This window comes from Anser anser (assembly GCF_964211835.1).
Source record: "Anser anser genome assembly, chromosome: 1".
Taxonomy (NCBI): domain Eukaryota; kingdom Metazoa; phylum Chordata; class Aves; order Anseriformes; family Anatidae; genus Anser; species Anser anser.
In genome coordinates this window covers 73,370,862-73,393,061 of record NC_139720.1, presented here as the reverse complement: position 1 = coordinate 73,393,061, position 22,200 = coordinate 73,370,862, and the positions used below count along the sequence as shown (strand labels likewise).

Sequence of the window (22,200 nt, the reverse complement as noted above, 5' to 3'; positions counted from 1 at the left end):
ATCCAGAAACTTCCTTACCTAATAACTTTAAAGCAGAGATTTTTGCATGGTGGTTTTAGCAGAGGTGATTGTCGTTAGATGAGGTAATTGCAGGATTGTCAGATGCTATAGGCTGAAAGCTCAGAACAGCTTACAGATATTCTCAGCTTCATGAGCAAACACCCTGTGTAAGCATCCCCAAAGACCAGCAAAGTGCCTGGCATGGTCTGGTCCTTAATGTAATAATTTTATTGATGGTCTAAACTATTTTGCTTAAATTCTGTATATATATTTTTTTTCTCATAAGCCTATAGGCTTGGTATTTTTCCAAGGATAGGTATGATTTACAGCTACTCACAATAGGACTTGCTGCACTGCCCTTACCAAACACTTTTTGTTATCAAATTGGATAACAAATAAATTCTCTTTTTGTGACACTGAAGTCAAACATTTGTAATATAAATTTAAGCCAAGAAAAATAGTAGAAAAGATAAAGAGCAGTTACAGCGGTGTGTCAGAAATATATGCTGCTTTGAGCTAGATTGGGAAATATTTTTGTATTTTAGACATGCCTGCATGTTATTAAGGTTGCCTGTTGTTTCTCATTATTAGAACCTGTTTTTAACTGCTTAGAATTTTGCCAAAACATAACCAGCATCTGAAATTGTACATGCCAGGTGTCTAATTCAGGCGCAAGTTTGGTAAATTTCTGCCAAAGCAGTTCACTCATTTCCAAGAACAAGGGTAGGCAGGAATACATTGGTTTGTGTGTTTAAGAAATTTCATTGATTAATTAATTTATTTTTTCGTTGAGTTTGCTGTCAGATTTTGGAGCAGAAATCTGAAATTTGTTAGGGGATTACTTTTGCACTTTTTGTCATCCTTACCAAAACTCTGTGAAACTTTTAAAGTTAAAAATCTTTGCAAAATTGCAGCTAGCTCTTTTTCATAAACCTTATAAAAGAGGACCTGGATGGGTAATTACCCGTGTGTGTCAAGGGAGTGTCAGGACTTCCTGGAGTATTTCTGAAAGGTGTTTAACTTTTGCTTAAAGTCCTTCAGTGATAAGGATTTCATAGCCTCTTTGTCAATCTGTGTTTGACTATCCTTCTCAACACAATTTAATTCCTCTTGTCAGTAGAGATGTCTTTCTATTTTATCAGCAAACAATCCTCTTCCGATTTAGCAGACATGAGCCTCTTAAAGGAGTCTAAAATGTGCATGCGCCAACTTCACAGACTGTCTGAGCCCATTCCCACAAATGGCCACAGGAAAGAAGCCTGATCTCTGTAACTTTAGCTACTACCTGTCCTGGGCCTGACCCTGACAGTCCCAGAGCCTCTTTCTTTTGTGCTTTTAAAGATAACCCAGACTTCATGAAAGGTGTTTCTAGCACAGATGAGAGAAGAGCCAGCTCTGTAAGAAGGAAAGGCATACTTAGGGCGGAGGCTGAATGTAGGGAGGGACAGATCTGAAGGTGTGAGCAGGTGAGGAAAATGAATCTAGGAGATGCTTCAGGGGTGGAGAGTAAAATTGTATAAAAAATTCAGAGACAAAGATGAAATAAACTGTGGAAATCAGTGCAGGTTATGATGGGGGAAAGGGTCAGGACCTTTCTGGTAAAGGGTGATTAATGCCAGGTTTGGGTGAAGACCATCAGAGCAAGGAATAGTTTGGGGTGGCTGCACAGAGATACTGAGGAAACGAGTATATGTTTTGGGGCTAGGACTGTGAGACTGAAATTGAGAGGAACAAGTGTCAGCCAGGAGAGAATGGAGCAGGAAGAAGAGGATCAGCGCATTGTTGATGATCCTGATGCCAAAGGTTTGAGTGAGCAGGAAGGGCAGTAAGCAAGGAAGGAGCCCAGTTGGGAAAGATGGATGAATGAATCAAGGATCACAGAATCACAGAACGGTTATGGTTGGAAGGGACCTCTGGAGGTCATCTGGTCCATACATCCCTGCCAGGGCATAGGATAGCACATAAAGGCTCAATGCTGAGGGCAAAATGGAGATGGGTCTGTGTCTTCTATGGCTTAAAGCTCTTTGAAAGTTTTCAGCTCCAGATAGGAGGAACATGCAGAGTATATATCCACACTATCAAGGGAAAGCCTTTGTAGTGGAGTATATTGTAGGCAGTGCAGAAAATTGTTCCAGCTCTGGAAATCTGCAGGATTGAATTTCAGAAATGTGTAGTGTACAGTTTGGTAATCATACTTGGTTTGTCATTTAGCAAGTTGAGATGGTTTCCATATATAAAGTAAATTACAAAACCATAGATCCTGGAAAAAAAAGTTCTTTTACTTTCAGTGTATAAGAAAGTGTTGTAAACCATTCAACTTCTTTTGGCAAAATTGAATGAATTGCCTCTGTACCATGTGAAAACCAGGCTCAGAAATTAACAGGAGGGAAGAATATTTTCTGTTAGATGTATTTATTCTCTAAGATAATATCTTTTTTGTTTTAATAGTTTAATTTTCCTTTATGAGTAACCAGTATTTGGTATGCAAAATTCAAACTATTAGTAATTTCTTGAAGCCAGTATTTCAGCCAAGTAAAAAAACAAAAGCAAAAACAAACAAACAAAAAACTTAAAATTGAATAATTGAGCTAAATAGCAGTAAGCTAAAATAATCAGGAATTAATTCAGGAATAAGCATTCAACAGCACTATACACTTATTTTTCTAACCCATGCGTTTCATTGCAGAGATCTGCTAAGATGCATCTAAAACCCCCTCACTGCCAAGTGGTGTGCATTTCTCTGGCAGCATCACTATACCTCTTCCAGCCCTCCCCTTCTCCCACAGGTTCCCCTGTGCTTGTGGCCACAGCGACGCATTGTGGTGGCCAGGCACAGTGGCTGCATGGCCACTTCATCCATCGTGAGATGCTACAGAGCTGTAGTGGCACCCAGGGTCTTGGGCTACTCGTTCGTTACCAGTCGGCTGCTGAATTCCCCTACCATGTGATTTTCTTCTTCCCACTGGTAGCATTTAAATAAGGTCTAGAGAGTACACCGTGATTTAAATGCTCATTGTTACTGCCTTTATGGTGCATGACCCCAGAATGAATTCTGGCTCTTGAAAGCAATAATATTTGCTATCTCTTCTTTGTGGTTATTTGATGGAAAAATTAGCACACATTAACTAAACCCATAGTGAAGTGTGCAGTGTGTAGTGTGCACCACCAAAGAATAAGATAAAAGATGATGAATTTTGAATAATTCTTACTCCTAGCCACAGGCACATCTGTCTCCACAAATAACTTTCTGAATCAACAGAATGTCCTTTTCCAAATCTTAGGAAGTTGAGAGATTTGAGGGTTTTTTGGTCTTTAAAAAAAAATAAAGATCTGGTTATTACAAAACATGTTTTACTTTTATAAAAGAATTAAGTCATGGCATTTTTATGAGCATATTTGTGCTTCTGAAAAGATTACATGGAGAAAGCATTTTCAACTAAGATATTAATGTGTTGGCTTGCTTCATGATTTCAACAAAACCAAGTAGCTTCATTATTTTGACAAAATTAAGGAATTCTCTTTAGGGGAGTTAGTGATGACGTTTCGGAAAAGAATGCAGAACTCACTATACCTGAAAATATTCCAGGAATATCCACACTTAATTAGATGACCATCCCGTGAAGACTTGTGTGTGATCTTTACACACATGAATAAAATTAAGAATGCATTAAAGTCTTCAAAGAATTGCTTTGTACTTTGGGTTTGCAAGTGGTGTTAGAAGAGAACATAAAACACAAAAAGCATTAACTGAAGAACTGAGGTTGCTTTTAACTACTCTTTTTGAAAATGATTATTTTGCGTATAATTTTGATACCAGCTACTCCTGTTAGGAGCTCAACTTAATGTGACAAAATAAAATAATGAAATGGGCAGTCAGATTTCTTACCACACTGTGAGGTAATAAGAAGCAAACCATGCCTTCATGCTGGAGCATTTCTCTGTGAAGAAATGAATAAATAGGTTAGGTTCCAAAATCTCAGCCTGTGGATTGAATATTGTTACTGGGTTCAGAGACTCTTGTAGATACTTTTAATTGATTCATAGCTGCTCATGAGGCAAATTTGGAGCTAAATGCCTTACCTGATCATCCCCAAATTTTGCAGAGTCAACATTCAGCTCAAGTTGTCATGTCTACCTCCACTTCCATGCATCTGTCTGAGAGGGTGTTCAGATACCAACTTGAATGTGGTGAATTGGGCATATCTTTAATCCTAACTTCATGTAATCTTTCCTTTTATGCAAATTTGTAACCACCTCTCAAACCCACCAGGTAGCATGATGTGTCAGATCCTGATTACTATGTTGGTAAACTACAATGTTCTTCATTAGCTGTGACATAAATACCGCTTACACAGGTATGTGCATTGTACAAGACAAACTTTACTGCTCTCAGTAACAGAAAGGGATGAGATTGCTCTCTTCATACAGATCAGGATTTCCAGTGCTGACATCGGGACTAAGTTCATTGTTCACTTTCAGCCTTCATAGTTAATCTTTTCAGTTCTCTGGACTTGTTGCTAGAATACAGTGCTTAGTGATAAGGAAAGAAAACAGCCATTAGCAGACCACAGTTTTCTCACTCACCAGCATCATTCCTGTGATTTGAGCCTGTGTAAGAGTGGACAGAGTGTGTAGGATATGCTAGAGACATCAGGCTGTTGCATCTTTTTTCAGTTCTTGTTTAGATGTGTTGGTTCTCTTCATGGCACAGAAAAATACTCTGCTACATGAGAAGAAGGAAGATTTTTTTTTAAAGCAAATAAACCTGAATATACAAGCAGTGTTGGAAACAAGTTTTATGTTCCTCTGAATGCTGTCAGATGATGAATATATAGTGCAGTATCCATATTGTCTCTTCTCTCAGAAATACCAATTCCTTCTAACCCTACACTATGCATTTCAGAATACTTTGCTCAGTTTTAAAATCCAACTCTAAAAGGACATCCCAACTAGGACACAGTGAACTCAATAATCACTTAGGATCTTAGGATCTTTTGGACATATGTCCAGTCAACAAGAGAATAAAACTTAAGCAACAACAAGAAAGCTGATGTTCTCCTGAGGAAGAGCTTAGCTGTTCAAATGCAGATAAACTCACCACTGCGGTGCCAGACTCAATCCATCTGTGCGTGCAAAGAAAGGGCAACATCTGACACACTTCTGAAAATGGCAACCCTCCTCCAAAAGCACCGACTGCAGACGAGTTCACCCCTATTTAATAAATGCCCATTTGCTATGTTACTGAGATGCCAGGCTGAAGAATGGATACAGTATGCAAGTCAACATATCTTTTCCCATCCCCACTGCCCTTGCTATCCTGTCACGCTTGCTAAATGTACGCTAATCTTCCTCTTGTCTTGTGTTCTCACTTTTCTTGCAGTCGCTGTGAGCGCTTGCCTTGTAATGAAAATAAGGAGTGCCAGAGCCTGCCTCTGAGAATAACCTACTATCACCTCTCTTTTCCTACCAACATTCAAGTACCCACCGACATTTTCCGCATGGGCCCTTCCAGTGCTGTCCCTGGGGATAAAATACTGCTGTCCATCATCAGCGGGAACCAGGAGGGTTTTTTCACCACAAAAAAAGTGAACAACCACAGTGGCATTGTGGTCATGCAGCGGCAAATCACAGAGCCCAGAGACCTTCTTCTGACAATTCAAATGCAACTTTCTCGCCATGGAACTATCAACACATTTATTGCCAAACTTTTTGTCTTTGTCTCTGCACAGCTTTGATCCCTAACTCTGAGGCATAAGTTGCTACATTTTCTCTTTTGAGAGTAGCTATTTTTTCCTCCAATTTTAATAAAGTTTTAGTTCATCTATTGCATGCTGCACTTGCATTTTATTTGCCATCATCATTACAGTTTTCCACCTTCCCCCATCACTGAACATCTCAATTTTGGGAGATCCTTGTGTGTACTGAGCATCATTATAAAAAGCAGAAGTAGGTGTTGAAGAGGTTATTATCTGAATATATTGAGGACTGAAACTATTAATTTGATTTACACAATAGTGGAGTTGGTCTCATCTGATAATACACAGCTGCATATATTTAAGACTAAATTTTCAAAACAAGATAGATACATAATTTGCTGAGACATCATTAGAGAGTTTCATCACATGGGTGGCAAATGCATTTTTTGAAAATCAAAGTCTATCAAAATGTCATAACTTAGGTCTTTGGCATCTCAGAGATGCACCAGTGCACAAGTTGCTCTGAAAATGTGGAGCCAGATTCTCAAGTTGCACCAGTTACATTGCTGCTGTGTTACAGCCAGTGAGCCTGTGCTGATTTACACCAGGTGCAAATTGCACTTCTGCCTTCCAAGGATGATACAAAAGAGAATCTTTTTTGTAAAATTTGTTCTAGAGATTTTTTCATCTTCTTTTCTGTGACATTTCCATGGAATTGTACAGCTAATGATGGCAAAATAACAATGGACTCCTAACAACACTCAGTTAGTAGCAGAGAGCTCCTGTCTATTTCACAGGCTGAGAATTGTCTACAGGAATATTTGAATAAGATATTGGTCCCATAACGCTTTTATCTCTCCAACTTCCATATCAAACCTCATAAATATGCAACTATAAAGACTTCACCTGTCAAAGAAGCAGGCCTTAAAGGTCAGCTAGAATTCCAATATCCAAATCTTTCTTCCCTTACTTCTGTGATGTCAAGAACTATGTAGACTATATAACTGGAATTTCTTTGGAATTATTCTGTTTCACAGGCTGGAAGAGGACTTACTGTACTCTTCAGTCCTTGTATTGATAAATATTTAAAGCTCAGTTGCAGAGGTATGATCTACAAATTAGTGCTCTTTGACACCATCCTGGGCTCAGACATCTCTGTTCTACACAGGCAGAACAGTCAGTCCGCAGATGAGCGAGGAATAATCCATGTGAAAATACATATTAAAAACACCTGCCTATGTGAATACAGACAGCACTGGCAAGGTACTAGGTTAGAAACTGGGAGCTGTCTAAACCAAGATCACAAATCTTAGTCACCTGAACACAATTATTTTATTAGCTGTAAGCTGTGGGCTCTTGGGCTTGTTTTGAGCCAAGGACTAGACTGGGACATGATTGCAGCACTCTGCCGGAGTATTACATGTTCCCTAAGGCAAAGTTTATCCCAGCTGGCTGACAGGAGTTCAAGTCCCAAGAGGAATGCCAATGTTTAATGAGTCTGTTGATGCATACTTATAAAGCTGCCAGAAGTTGCCAGTGCGGATAGAGTCCTCACTTTAAATGTTGAAAGCACAAGCCCATTCGACTTGAGCTAATGAGGATTCTTACTGGCACAGAAGATACTTGTATATAACTGCCCTCTGGCTACCAGTTCATTATGAGGCCATAATTAAGTAGGATAAAGATTCAAAAATATACTTCATTTTTGCAAGCATTAATATATATTTGTTTGGCAGGGAAAGAAGGGAGTGTGAGAATTTGGCCCTCAATATTGAAAAACTCTACCATATTCTATCATTTTATTGCATTCAGCAAGTAACTCAGCAGCACAGAGCTCAGTATTAGATGCTTCAATGCTGCAGTGTAGCTGGAATTTTTGGGAATGTGTCATTATGTAGCACCACTTACGTGCATGGTTCTTTCCAATGAAAATGAAATCAGAGATCCTGGTCCAAAGAACTTACTTATTGAATCCAACAGAGAATATGACAATGAATGTCACCAGAACCCAAAAAGAAAGAAAAAAATGTATTCAGGAAAGCATTATATACAAACCAATCAGTGCAACTGAGTTGTTTCTTAATTTACTTCTTTTATAAAAGAAAAAAAGTCTGCAGGAGGTAACAGCTCCAAAACTGCAATTTGTGATAGAGGAGGCAACTTCAAAGAAAAATTTGAGTAAATAAAGTTCTTAGCACACAGGAAGAAAGTTTTGTCAATCATAGTATCCACAATTGGAGGACATGGGCAAAAAGGAAGTTCTCAGCTAGCTAAAAGATCAAGTGCAGAGATGACGTGTAAGGATAAAGGAAGATGTATGTTGAAAGCAGAGCACATCATTAATAGTAAATATGGAGAATTTGGAATGGATACTGGTTGACAAATTGTTCCAGAAGATGTTTAAAGGTGTGCAGTCAAAGCAACGGTAGAGAAAAGTGTTACTAACTGCATTCTGGATAACCTGAAACAATTTGTAGAGATAGTGAAAGAAAGATCAGAGAATCAGGCGGTGGAAAATGAAAGCACAAACTCAAGTTTAATGGTGAGGACAGAGTACACACAAAATGTACATTTTGTGTACACAAATACACACACAAAAATGTGTATTTTGTGTTTGGACAGACACAAAAATTGAGGGATTTTTAAGAGGGGAGAGAAGCAGTATAAAGAAATAGAGCTGACACAAAATTTTGTCATGTATCTAGTTACAAGGTGACTGAATCTAGAAACTAGCTTTAGTTAGTAACTAGCACAGATCACTTGTGATCGTGGTGATCCTGTTTCTATACACAAGGTACCTAATTCATGTCAGAATGCTTTATTCCAGTGAATCAGAAGGGAGAATTTTGAACATAAATCTTACTTAGGACTTCATCGTAAACAAATTAATTACTTTGTTGGATGAGAATTTCAGAAATGTTTATATTTGTCAAATGTTCCAGCTGAAGTCGAAAGTAAGGCTCCCTTTCCTTCCCAGGCAGGAACAAAAGCAGAGTCATACTGAACATTTAAGACACTCCCACCAGAATGTTTTTGCATACAAATCTTTCTATTTAACTACAGCTTTGAAAATTTAGGGCGCTGTACATATTGTACCATTACTTCATTAGTCATGAAGGCCTAAAACGAATTACACAAGCCACTGATTATTGATGTCCCTCAAACCTTTAGAAGATGCCATTGTTATTCTATAAGGCAAAGAGAAGAACTTTTAAAGAAGTGTTTCAGGATTCATAAACACGTTATTGAAGGTAAAACCAACCTGACTTGGCTGTTGTGACCCCAGCTCACAGATGGAAGATTCAGCTTTTGTTTGTATGTCTGTATATATGTAAACATCTACTAAACTCCCATATGAACAGCAGAGAAGAAAAAGAGGGAGAGGGAGAAACAAACACGATTGATACACGTTTTGCCTCAATTCTATTTGTTATGCATTTTGAAATAGACTATTTTACACTGGATGTAGTCTATGTAATTTAGCTCATCCTTATTGTAAAGATGCAAGAGTCAGCTTGCTGGAAGTCCTTTCTTAACTTGGCATCTAGAGTTTAAAATAAGTGGGTGGAATCTGTTACCGTAGGTTAGACTATTATGTCCATATATACAGAATTAATTTGTTCTAAAATGGCCAGCATGAGGCATTTCAGCAGAAAGTCCTGTTCTGTCTCCTATGAGATATTTAGGAAATCATGAAATTTTGTCTCTAGATGAAGGTGAGAAGTAAAAGATCTCTCCTGACCTGTATCTCCATTCTTTAGCTTCACTCTGAACGCATTAACTATGGAATGAGAATAACAAGCCAGACTCAGCTGGTGTAAATTAACCCAGCTACATTGACTTCCCTTAGACTATGCCAGTTCACATCTGTTGAAGCATGATTTCCTTAGTGTTGATTCATGTTTTCTCTTTTATCTTTACTTTAGCTTCATACAATATCAGCATGTTTGGCTTTGCTTTCTTTGATGAGCAAATGTGGGTAGCATATAATAAGCAGTTACTGATGTATTTATTATTAATAGGGCCATAAAGTCCCTTTGAACGTTTGAAAAAAGATAGCTTGTAGGTGTGGAGTTGGGTAACACATTTTGAAAAGAGTAAGAACCATTTGTTTCTAGAGGTATCTTACAAACTAAAGCTTCCATTTTTTTTCCCTTTTACTCAGTGAATTTTTCTTCCTTTTAATCTTTTAATTCCCTCCCTCTGACACTGCAGTCTTTTCTTTCTTCCACTTAGAAATATGAAGAAATGGGCAGGTCAAAGTTGAGATCGTTTGTGGGGCTTAGTCACATTGTAAGTCCCAGCACAGCCCTTTCATCTCTCACGAACACAGACCGGGTATTGTGTGAAGTTCTTGAACTGTAAGTGACTTTAAATTCACTCTGGTGGACAAGGGTGAGAAGAAGTCATTTAACTTTTAATAGACTTTCAAGGACGAATGAGCAGCTGGTTGAGATGGAATATGAAATGACCCTTACCACTTCCCCAAACTCAGAATTCAATCTTTTGAGGTTTTAAATAAGGTGGTTAACTTTTTTCCTCCCCCAGTTTCCATTCCTCTGTGTTTTCTCAGTTTGGATGGAAAGGGGTGTGTGTGTGAAAAAGACTGAAAAGAGGCTTTTCTGACTCTTGCTGCACCGGAAATTGTGAAAGAAAGTGGGCCCTTCTGATACTTCCTGACAGATTTCCAGAATGAAAACAATTGTTTCTGCTTTATATGACTGATATCAAGTGGAATACAAAGAGGCTTGTGTGAATAAGTGTAGCTCTTCTGAAATCGGTGAGACCATGACAAGGCACCGCAGCTGAGGACCTGGGCCTAGTCCTTTGGTCCTGTTTGTACTTGTAAGGAGACTTTACGTGGTATCCTATGCACTACAATTCTCCCTATTTTTGCATGCCTGGCTTGACAAATTGGGTTTGAGGGGATTTTGACAACAACTCTTAGCCAAGCCAAATTTTTCTGTGGTTCAACAGTTCTGATGATCTACTTAAGTCTGTCTTAAGTTTTTTAAGGTAAAATATCAGTTTATATATCAGTTTTATATCAGTTTCTAGCTCCCCAGACTGCAAAACACAAAGTGATTTGTTTTCAGGATATATATGCATCTCTCTCTTGTTTCTCTTAGTGTCAGACTTGAAAAGACAGATACTATCCGTTGCATTAAGTCTTGTCGACCAAACGATGTCAACTGTGTGTTGGATCCAGTCCACACAATTTCCCACACTGTCATTTCACTACCCACATTCAGAGAATTTACAAGACCTGAAGGTAAGCGGTTTCTTCCTTGTTCCATTTAATAGACTACAACATGTAAAACCTCCACCAGAAATCCTTGCCTAAAGCCAGACTAGCTACCGGTGCAGTAAAATGTTTGCACAGTTCAAAATTACAGTGTACTATTCCTTTAATTAAAACCTTCAATATCTAGGAGTTTTAATTTTACAAGGAAAAAAAAAAAGAAAAAAAAAAAAGGTCTGAGCTCTAACTCATACAGCTTCCCCGTATAAGGAAATAGGAAATACTCAGTCTAAATTCCCCTTTACATCTACTCACATAATAACAGTGTACCCCATGACTTCTCTCTTCCCTCTTTTGCACATTTTGCTATAGGAAGTAGGTATTCTTTATATTTCTCTCATCTGTTTATGGTCTGTTGCATGCTATTGGCAAGTGACTTGTTCCAATTGTATGGCCTTTATCTCCATGTAGGCCATAAATCACAAAATACAGTATATATTTATACGTCTAGTACTCTGATTTGCTGACTTTTGACCTATGAAAAAATAGTGTTACTTTTAAAAATATAAAATAAAAGAAGGGAAATTCCTATAAAATAAAGGAAGGGAAGGACTGGCCAGAAAGCTTTTAGGTATCCTAGTGAGCAGCTGCTCAGTTGTATAAAGGGAGTTTTCCAGCTCAACATGGTGCACTTTGATGGACATTTTTGCGTATTTCTTCAGCTTCTTCAGCCTCTGCAGTCTCTGTGAGACTTCAAGTCCTGCAATTTCAGAAGGATCACACTCACTTTGCTTAGTTCACATATAAATTTACAGATTGAGAGGCAGTTTTTGCTACTTGGCATTTGTATTCACTTTCTGGTGCCTTCTCTGGGGATTGCCTACATATCCAGAGGTGGGATGACTGCCTTCACCTTAGCTTCTCTAATGCAACGTATTTCATGATGAAGGTACGGGGAGAGAAGAAGAGGAGGGAGGGTGGGAAGGTTATTTTGGAAAAGTTTTTAAAGATCTTAAATCCTGTTTCTGATCCATCCAGAGTCTCAGCTTTGCTTCCTCAGGAAGCTGTCCTAAATGAGAGCCAAAGCTGACTCTTCATTTTTCTATCAGTCACTCTCAACCTCTTCCAGGCTGAAGGAGTAGGGCAAGAGACATCCCAGTTGTTGTTCATATAGGAACAATTTAGCCACCAATAACATGGATATATAGAGCTGCTGTAAATTGCATCAGGCCTGTTTCAGGCCTTAGCTGGCCCTACATCACAGAGAATGGAGGAATGCCCCATAGCCACTTTTACTCCCATACACACCCTGTCAGCTTTACCAGGTGTACTGGCAGCAGAGCTAAGGATTTGGCCCAGGATGCTTCCCAAACAGTTCCCTCATTAGTCCATCATGATTTAATAAAAAGAGATGAGGCTTAGCAATCTGAGAGTAATACCAGAGTCCAGAAGATGTTCTTTAATTCAGCACATGGCCTTGGGTGAATTCTTACAGCTCTATGGTTTAGTTTCATCATCTGTAGAGCAAGGATAATAATATGAATAATAATACTTACCTCCTTCACAAGAAGCTTGAAAACTAACCTAAATCCCTCCTCCAACACTGAAAAGGACTCTACAATTTGTAGTGTCAATACTTCGTGCAACTGCCTAAGGGAATCAGAGTTCAGGGTCTATCTGTTTTGTCCCCCTCCACTCTCTACCCTGTGGATACTTAGTGTTGTCCTTTCTATGTACATGCTAGAAGTCTGACTGATTTCTGAGTGGTCTTTCTGGACTGTAAAGTAACAGTGTTTTGGCTTCAGGGCTTCTTGGATGCTGCAGGAGGAGAAAATAAATCTATCTGAATGTTCTCTTCCTGCAAAAGTTCTTTCTTTCTGTTCTAAAAGACAAACTGTCCAAGGGAAAGGCAGGGGAGTATTTGTCCTCCACTGGCTTTGAGGACAAGTCATTCTGGGTCAAATGATGTTGTTTTGTTTTGGTTTGTTTTTTCAGTGATATTTTCACTACTTCTCAGTACACTCTGTGATACCCTTTATTTGCAGAGATTATTTTTCTTCGTGCCATCACACCTACGTATCCAGCCAACCAGGCAGATATCATATTTGACATAACAGAAGGAAATTTAAGAGATTCCTTTGATATCATCAAGCGTTACATGGATGGTATGACAGTGGGTGAGTAGACAGTTTTCTGCTTACAGTACACTTTCTTGTCTCAATAGTATTATAGAACAAGGTCAAATAAATTGAGCAATTCTTTTACACCTTGATTTTCAAGCCTGTATTGATTTAAAATTCTCCCTCTCCAGTCCAATATGCCTAATTTGAACTTAGATCACCATTTTTTTTTAAATTCAAAACACCAGAGGCCAAACTTTAATTTGAGAAGCATTTTGACTTTTTTCAGGATTAACTCTAATTACCAATGCAAATGGCTTAGCTTTAAAATTATGGTGTTTGTCCATTATAATCAAACCAAATATAAAATACGTAGTCTGTCAACAAAGACACTGTAAATTTAATTAACTGTTCTTTCATGTTTAAACAGCATGGCGTTGATTTTTTGAATAATAATCAAATCTTTATAGCAGGACTAATTTACTGAATCTGTTCCCTGTTTTGATATTAAATGACAGCCTTGTTCAGTTTTAAATTAATATCTTTCTGTTGAGGATAAAAGGGATCTGTCACACACTGTGGTTTAGAAGAAACTTAAAAAGGAGTTTTACCTGTGTATGTGGGTCATGTGGCTAGACCTGCATCTCGTCATATAGGAGGGAGGGGCTGCAACACAACCTGGGGTCATACCTTCTGGTAGGTTTCTTTCAGAGCAAGGCTCTTTGGCAGGATGTAATGCATACTGTATGAAGCAGCATGTAATCCATCTCACATATCTAGTATATTACAGATGTGCATACAGAAATATATTTCCAGTGTTTACTGTAGCTTGGCTCTCACTCTGGGACCCAACATACCCATTTGTAGCTGGCAAGTGATGTGAAGGTCACAGAGCAGGAGCAGGTCCCAGCTGCTCTGCCCCATGTGAATCACTAATGCAGTGGCAGGGGAATATTCTGTGATTCTCATGCTCAGAGAATGAATATGCCGGGTCTGGCTTATTATATAGTAGTATTTGATTGCTCTTTATTAATGTTTATTTATGAAAATAAAGGACCACAGTTGCCAGTGAAGACTTGTGCTTCATGACATGAATGTGCAGGTTCTGCTCAGATTTATACATGTGCTTTTGGGCTTCCTAGCAAGATTTGTCTGGATGGAAAGAAAAATCGTTGCTGTGCTTCTTAGTTTTGTGAAGAAGCCATATTTAGTGCGATCCGAAGGTGGCACTGTTGCATTTTGGAAGCGTGATCGTATAGGGTCAGCTGCGCAAAGCTTTTATGAACTATAGATAAAAATCGTTAAGTCATTAGGTTTATATTTCTTTCTTTATCAAACAGAAGTATACATGTGAATGCTGAGAAAGAGGGAGAGTCTGTTAAAGCAGGATGATAAGATTACAAATTTCAGGTATTGGGTTGACTCTTTAAAAGAGTATAAATGTTATCAGATCCCACAGTAGTTAGTTTGCTTTTCATGCTGTGTGCTTCATTCTGTCTAAATTAAGAAAGAAGGATGTGTTTCAAAATTTGACTGGCCAAGGCATTTGCCTGGGGGAAACGTTTCCATTTTGAATAATAGGACTGCCTGTCAATAGTATTTTACTTTGTAAACTGAATATATACCTCACAGTGTTAGGAGAGAAAGGATATTCTTCTGTACCAGGTTGAAAGGATATGATATATGCCTAAGTACATTCCCAGCTCTGTGAAAGAATTGGGCAATGGTTTCTTGACCTCAGTTCCCCCATGTGCAACATGGAGATGATAAAACATGCCTACTACTGTCTTAATTAATTCTTGTATGTAAGAGTCTTAATTAATTCCTTTATGTAAAAGTACCTTCAGATTAATGGATGGAAGTTGCAAAGTAAACTGCCTGCAGCAGAATTGGAAAAGAAAAAACAAAACAAAATCCTAACTGATACTACCTGGAGGGGCAGGGGATCAGGACAGCACATTGTATGTATTAAATTAGGATTGCAAATAATTCTGCCAGCAGCAGTTCTGCTGCTCCCATCATAATATCGTTTTTCTTTTTATTAATAATCAGAATGTTAGGTGTTCCCATAAAAATGCTGGGAAATTTTCAAGACAAATAGGTAAGATGGGATCCTAGTCCACAGGAATTCACAAAGTGAGTCCCTTTTATAAAGAAAGGGGAAGGGCTTGTATAAGGATGGAATGAGAGGAAGGACGTAGGTGATATCAGAAAGATTTATTGGTTGTACCATTAAATTTTAAGAACATAAGAACTGTGGGGATGTAACATAAGAACTCTAGCAGAGAAAATGTCCAGCTAGCCCAGTAACCAGTGTCCAACATGGGCCAGTAACGGACAGGTATAGTGGAATCGTTCTCCAAAGATAATGGTCCAACTACTGCAATCATCAGTTTATATGCTTCTGGGAGTACACATCTGGACTGCCTAATGACGCATTATTGATATATCCCTCTTGAATCTGTTCAGTCTCTTTTTAAGACTTTTTTTTTTTTTGCTGCTGATAATAAAACAGATGCATGGGTAAAAATACTAATAAGCATGTTTAATATTCTGTGTAATATTTCAGGAGAAAAGACCAGTGTAACAAAGCTATTTTATCTGCTAATGGAAATTAGATCACCATTAGGTGACCATTCTCTACAAGAGTAAACACAGAAAGCCTCTACAGGAGTATTTTTTTTTTTTTTTAAGAAAAGACATTAACTAGCTCAGAGAGAGATGAAACGCATAAGAGCATACGGAAAAAGCAGGCAAATATATACTAGTCTTACTGAAAGAGCTGAGTGTAGTAAACTCTGACTTGATTTTAGAACAGAGGAAACCAATGAGGGGATTCAAAGAAAGGAGGGAACACTGTTAAGAGTGGGAGAAAAGACAGATAAAACAACTATGAAGATGTTCTTACAGAAGTCTTTCATTTTTATAATGTTTTTGCTAGTTTGTCACAAACAAGGAGAGAGATGAGTGCTTAAGAAGGAACTGCACCTGGGCTGTGCTTATGCAAATGGAAAGGAACAAGGTGCTCTCAAAAGTGCAGCATAAAAAATGTGAAAAGGTACAGCAGATTTCTTTTGGCAACAGTTTAGAGAAGAGGAGGAGCTGTTAAAGATGGAGTTTCAGAAGGAAAGTGAGAACTTAGGCATTGGTAGAGAATCGTGGAGCGAGGAGAGTCAGCTCATCAATTTTAGTTGTTATCCCATTAAGCTGACACTGAGACATCAAGGAGAAGATGTTAGAGAAATTGAGAAGTATGTAGGGTTGGATGGAGAATGTCTGTCAGCCTGGTTTGTGATTTTTTGGTGGTGCTGAGGAGATGGGAGCTGAGGTCGTACAAAAAGACGAGGATGTTTAGGAGCAGGTTGTGAGGAAGGAAAAAGAACACTAGCAGTGGAGGAAAGAGCTGCCCCAGGGGAGGGTTAGAAAAAGAAAGAACAAGGTCTCCCAAAGGAGATGTAGAAGGAATAGCCACTGAGGTAGGAGCAGAAAGAGGCAAGGACAGTACTGCAAAATCAAAGAAAGAAAATACATCAAATGGGAATCAATGACCAGCAGTATCAGATATGGAGGAGCCAGAAGAAGTAAGCACAGACTACAAAAAACTGACAATGCCACCCTACGGAAAGAGTCTTCCAATGGAAGAGAAGGACCAAAAACCAGCCTGCTGGAATGGCAGTGTGTAGACTTCACGCAAGCTGAAAAAAAAGAACTTAGCCTCTGATATTTCTACCCAACTGTATTAAAGATGCTGGACTCCATGCTTCCATTGTTCAAAACGTTGTGTAAACTCTCTGTTGCCTGGTGTGGTTACAGGCCAAGATGGCACTGAATCCAATAGATACAACTTAAGGTTAACAACTGCACATCACTTATTAGCATGGGCGGGAGAAAAACAGAAGTGCAGACCTATCCATTTTTTTTAAAGCTTTTATAGACTTTTCACTGCATTCCTCCTTTAACCAGCTGTCAGTGAAAAATGAAGAATGCATTTTCAACCTGTACAAAAATGTCCTATTAATGCCTAAGGTATTATCAGGTACTATAAAACATTTTCCCCCTCAGCTACACATTCATTTCCTTGGGTGACTGTAATACCACCTCGTAGTCTGGTAGGCTTCAGGAAGGTTTTAAAATTTCTTAATACAGCTAAAAGTAGTGCTGATAGACTGAAATCTTCCCCATCACTTTTGATACTAACTTAAGTGTATATTCTTCTTGCCTATGAAGCAGAATGATACTATTCTTAGCAAAAGCACCCAGAGCCAGTACAATTAGAAAATTTCAGTTGTACCTGTAGAGGTTCTCAGGGGTGTTGTGCTAGAGCTTAAATATGTTGGTATCCACAGTTACTTATAATTTTACAGATATGCACTACTGCTCTCCATTGCTATTGTTATATACAGGCATTCATATTTTTCAAATCATTCTGTTGCAGCAGGTATAACTCATGCATTGTGTTAATGAATTAGTTTTTCATCTTCCAAACAGATCTAGGATTTGTGTTGTGCCCTGTACATATATACCTTATTGTTTGCTTGAAGTTATCATTTGAGGAAGTTGAATTTATCATAGTGCCTATCATTTAAATGCTTCTTCTGCCACTCAGAAAGAAAAGAAAACTGAAATCATTGTGAGTGGCAATGATTTCGGTTACAGTTGCAAGGATTCTACCACTAACTCTGTCCTGTCTTCCTAGGCTCTTTTCCATGCATATTAATTCATGATGTTACTTTTGAACCATTACAGAAAGTGTCTGAACTGCTGTTGTTGAAACACCGGATTTATTAGTAGTCTTATTTTTACTGTGGTATCATGATCATTTACTATATTCCAGAGGCTGGACAGTGACTTTAAAACATGAGCAGAAGGTAAACCAAAACAGATGGCAAAAGAAACTGTGCTTGCAGGATCCTATACTGGTTGGGGGTGGGAGAAGGAAACTGAAGGCTTATTTGACTTTTAGGCAAACCTGCCCTTAGCACAGGGATAGTTCCATAACTTGCAAGCAATCTGGCCATTCCCAGACACAGCAAAGTCTTTTCAGAGTCTGCCACACACGTTTGTGTGGCCTGATGTTAAATTTGGAGTCTCTGGGTTGCAAAAGATGTGTTCTAAACTTAGTCGGTGGGCCCACTCTGCAGTGCTGGGCAAGTACCTTCACATTTCTCTCCACTTCTCCTGTATGCTCTGTTTCTGTAGTCTCTTTACCTGTGGGCCAGAAGCTGACTGGCTCATACTTTGCGTTTGTACAGCATTTAGCATAATGAGATCCTCAGACTGATTTGGGCTTTCTCATGTGGCAGTGATGCTGAAAGTAGCAGTTCACCTACAGCTGCTTTTCTGTGCTAAAATGGAGCCTGGCTAAAGGGAGAGCAGGGGCACCCAAGAGAGCTCCACTGTTTGCAGGGGCGAGGATTTCAGCATGTAAGTTATTTCCCCTTGTGGATACTCTTACTAGAAAGTAAGCAACAATAGCCACCTTTTGTCTGACTATAATGTCATTAGCATGAAACAACAATGGTGTCTGGCAATACAAAACCAACGTTGTCCAGTCATTTACAGCGAGCACACAGAGCAGTGACATAATTCAGCAGGTTTTTAGACAGGCTCTTGCAGCCTTACATTAAAAGTCCCTTTCAGGATCTTTGTTCTGGTTTCAGCCAGGCTTGCCCCTTTCACAAGAGGAGCCCCTCAGTGAAGGTTATCTTTTGATTTTTTTTCTATGCCAGGTTGCCCTGTTGAAATTAGTAGCTACACATTTGCGACTAGGGTGCCCAGAAGCCATGTGGTAAAGGGAAACCTAGATTTATTGCCTGAACCTGCCCTTTTGGGATGCTGCTGACTGCACTGTGCTGTAGTCAAATCTCTCAGCGCTTTCCCTCCCTTCCAGAAAAAATGTCAGGCTGAAGAGCTCTTCTGGAGGCAAACCAGGAGGTGAATTTTCATTTTGCATCTGAGAAACAATGAAGGTGCTTTTCTGGTGAGAATGAGTCTCATGCTTGAGCAAAATAACCTTCCAAGTGCCAGATTTCACTCTATCACATTGCAAGTATCTAGTTAATCACATTTTCTTCCCTGATCAATATTCATTTCACCCCTCGGGTAGGAAGATGTAACTATTACAAAAACATTCATCCACACAATGTTTGGTTACAGTTTCCATAAAGCCAGCAGACAAATAAATCATACTGCAACTCTGAGGAAGTTTTGTGAGCTGTATCATGAAGTCAGGAGTCAGAGACCTGTTTTTCTGAGGAACTGCAAGTGTGAAATATGTGTGACTCATTCAGCTTCTTCTGTGGCTGCTCCTGAGTTTGTGTGTTGATAGCAGGCATCTCATTCCTGCAGTAGTGCCTACACACTATAAAAGCTGGAGACAGAAGATAAGAAACTCGAAACATATTGTAAATCTTTCCCTGTATGATGCACAGATGCATGGCTCACTTAAAAAGAACGCCTTTATTTTTAAAAGGGTCAAATGTGGTGAAATGACCCCTTATTTCAGCCTTATTTTGAGAATTTAGTCAGAGTTTAACACACATTAAGATTCAGAAAGCTTCCTTCAGCAGAAATTCTGCAAACAACACCAGCAGAGCTGTCGCCTCTAGGTGATGACTGAGTGGCTGTCTAAAGGCTTTCATGTCAAATCCTCAGGATTAGGTACTTTTTCTTCCTTGGTAAATTGAATCACAGAACCATATTATGCTGGGTTCCATAATGTGGCTCTTTGCCAAGAAATGCTTAGGGTTACAGTAATTAATTGCCCAGGTGTCATGGATATGCTACTGTATCAAAGCTTGGCTGAAACTGAATAACATGGTAGTGGGACAAGGTAGGGTAAACTCAGCCACCCTCCCTAAATGGAGGAACTGTATGTATGTTAAGCACTCAGGTATTACTGTGATGGGCACTAAACCCTGCACAAATAGGATTGTGAAAATAAAGTATCAGAAAGCTGATATATGTGATTTTGAATGTTTTGCACATTCAGCATGGAAGATTTTCCACCTGTTTTTGTAATACATAAGATTCTTATAGTATGCAAAGCGTGTTGCATTCTCAGAGGTGGAATAGGAAGGATTAAAATATCTATGGTGGAAGCTATTTTTTAATGAGGCTACTTCAAGTACAGTTATTGCATTTTAGGCATGAGTGATTTCGCAGCATTGTCAACATTAAAACCCATTGCGAGGTTTGGCTGGAAGGCAAGCCAGAGATCTAAAAGCACTTCAAGTTGGCCAAACCAAGATAAGAGCACATCTCTCTGAAGTTATTTGGTATCCTTAATAAAGATCATATTATTTGTAAACTAGCCAAACCTCAGTAAAATCAAAGGTTGTTTTTAATTCTTTCATAATACCAAGGCTCCCTAAGATCCAACATGACAGATAATAGCTTTGAAAATATTTACCATTTGTTTCTGGCCAAAAATGTATTAATACCATGAGGCCTCTTTATTGCCTTTTTATTTGATGCATTTCAGCAATCAAAGCTTTCTAGACAAGCCCAGGTGTTAATGAAATTCAACTTTTTTGAGTGGTTGAAGGATAACATTTATAATAAATTGAATCCTAAATTTCTAATCTGTTGAGTAAGGCTAATCAAAAAGATCCTGTTTCCTTAGGTACCTGCTGAAACGTAACTCCTGTGATGTAGTTTCCTTCTTCATTTTTCCTTTCTTCAGAGGTGGAACGAAAGGCTGAAAAAGAAGCAGATTTAAACAGTTTTAGCTAAACTAAATGATGACCTGTACCCTAGGTGAAAAGTTCAGAGGTCATGAGTACCTGGACACAATTACACACACAATTATTATATTTAGGCACAATTATTCAGGCAGACTTTAAATGAGAACTTTGTGTTTACATGTTTTATAAATGATTAGTGTGATCAATAGATACTATGAACATGTTAGATACGTGAGCAACAGGCATTGCTTGTGGTCACAGGCACAAGCTCTCGTAGTTATACTGCTCTCTTTTTCTGAAGGGTGTCTTGCCCTACATCTGATCCTCCTTTACACCTCTTGGAAAAGGATATGGTATATCTCTGAGCTCTGCTGTTAAGTAGCAGTTGTTGAATTGATTTGTGAACATAGACATTTTGCTGGACCTGGAGATAACATGCCGATACAGTCAACACTGCACCAGCTGGACTCGAGTCATTAGGAGTCCTGTTTATGCCATTGGTGCAATATTCACTGTTGTGGTACCTAAATTGCCATTGCCTTTCTGTTCCATAATAGGGAGTATTGGAGTTGTATTAGGTGTTACGGAGTTCTGTTGATGCTCAAAAGGAAAATCTTCACCTTTCCACATCTGAAAAAACAAACAAACAAAAAAAAAAAAACACTTCAGCATTTTCCCTGTTGTCTGCATTAGAGCTTGTGTGGCAATCTTCTGTTTTATTTTTCAGGGTGGAGGATATAGCAGGACCACTATTTTTTGATCACCTTAAACCAACAGTGAAATTGCCATGAGTGTCGTATGACTTATGTATGTGTAATTGTATGTGTCCAAACTCACTTTTAAAGCATTTTATAAGCACTTGTTCGCTCAACAGTTGAAAACTAGTCCATTTTCTTAGGAAATTGAATAAAAATCTGGAATGTTAATGTTTGAAAAGCATGTTTTTCAAAGTCTTGGCTCCAGATACTTCAGCAAAGATTTGTATAGCTTCACTCCTGTGAAGCTGTTCTGCACCAGCATGGGAACCTTGTTAACATCCAACTCTAAACTTAATTCTCTAAATCTATTATTTTATGAAATGCTCACCATCGAACTTGAATGGAGGTCTAACTCACAATGCTATGAGGGCTATACACTTCAAAGCAAGAGGAAATCTTTTTCAGTACTTGTATTTTGATTAATGAGTTTTCTGAATCCTTTAACCGTATTTATGTTTGTCAGGTGTGGCAGTTCCAGGATTAATGATATCTTCAGAGCTATTTTTCTGTATATGGTTTGATGCCTGCAGTGATGATTACCAAGAAGTATTTCATTTTCCAAAGAACAGCCACTTATTAATAAAGCAGGTTATATCTGAAACTATAAAGCACCACATAGCAGGAGTCTATATTGTTATTGTCACAAATAATTGAGAGAAATATAGATAGCTTTCACAAAAAAAAAAAAAAAGAGAAAAA

General features: G+C 38.6%; 1 protein-coding gene across 3 annotated transcripts in view; it reads left to right on the top strand.

Annotated features, from left to right (window-relative positions):
• Window positions 1–22,200, top strand: part of FBLN1 (fibulin 1) — an 83,266-nt gene that overhangs the window by 47,222 nt on the left and 13,844 nt on the right. For 2 of the 3 annotated variants that reach the window (XM_083838863.1, XM_083838862.1), the window contains exons 15-16: window positions 10,826–10,968; window positions 12,984–13,115. In XM_083838863.1, the coding sequence (XP_083694989.1) occupies window positions 10,826–10,968; window positions 12,984–13,115 (275 nt within the window). Of the gene's footprint in view, window positions 1–5,380; window positions 5,830–10,825; window positions 10,969–12,983; window positions 13,116–22,200 lie in introns of those variants that run through there. The other variant, XM_083838864.1, reaches the window with a different exon arrangement.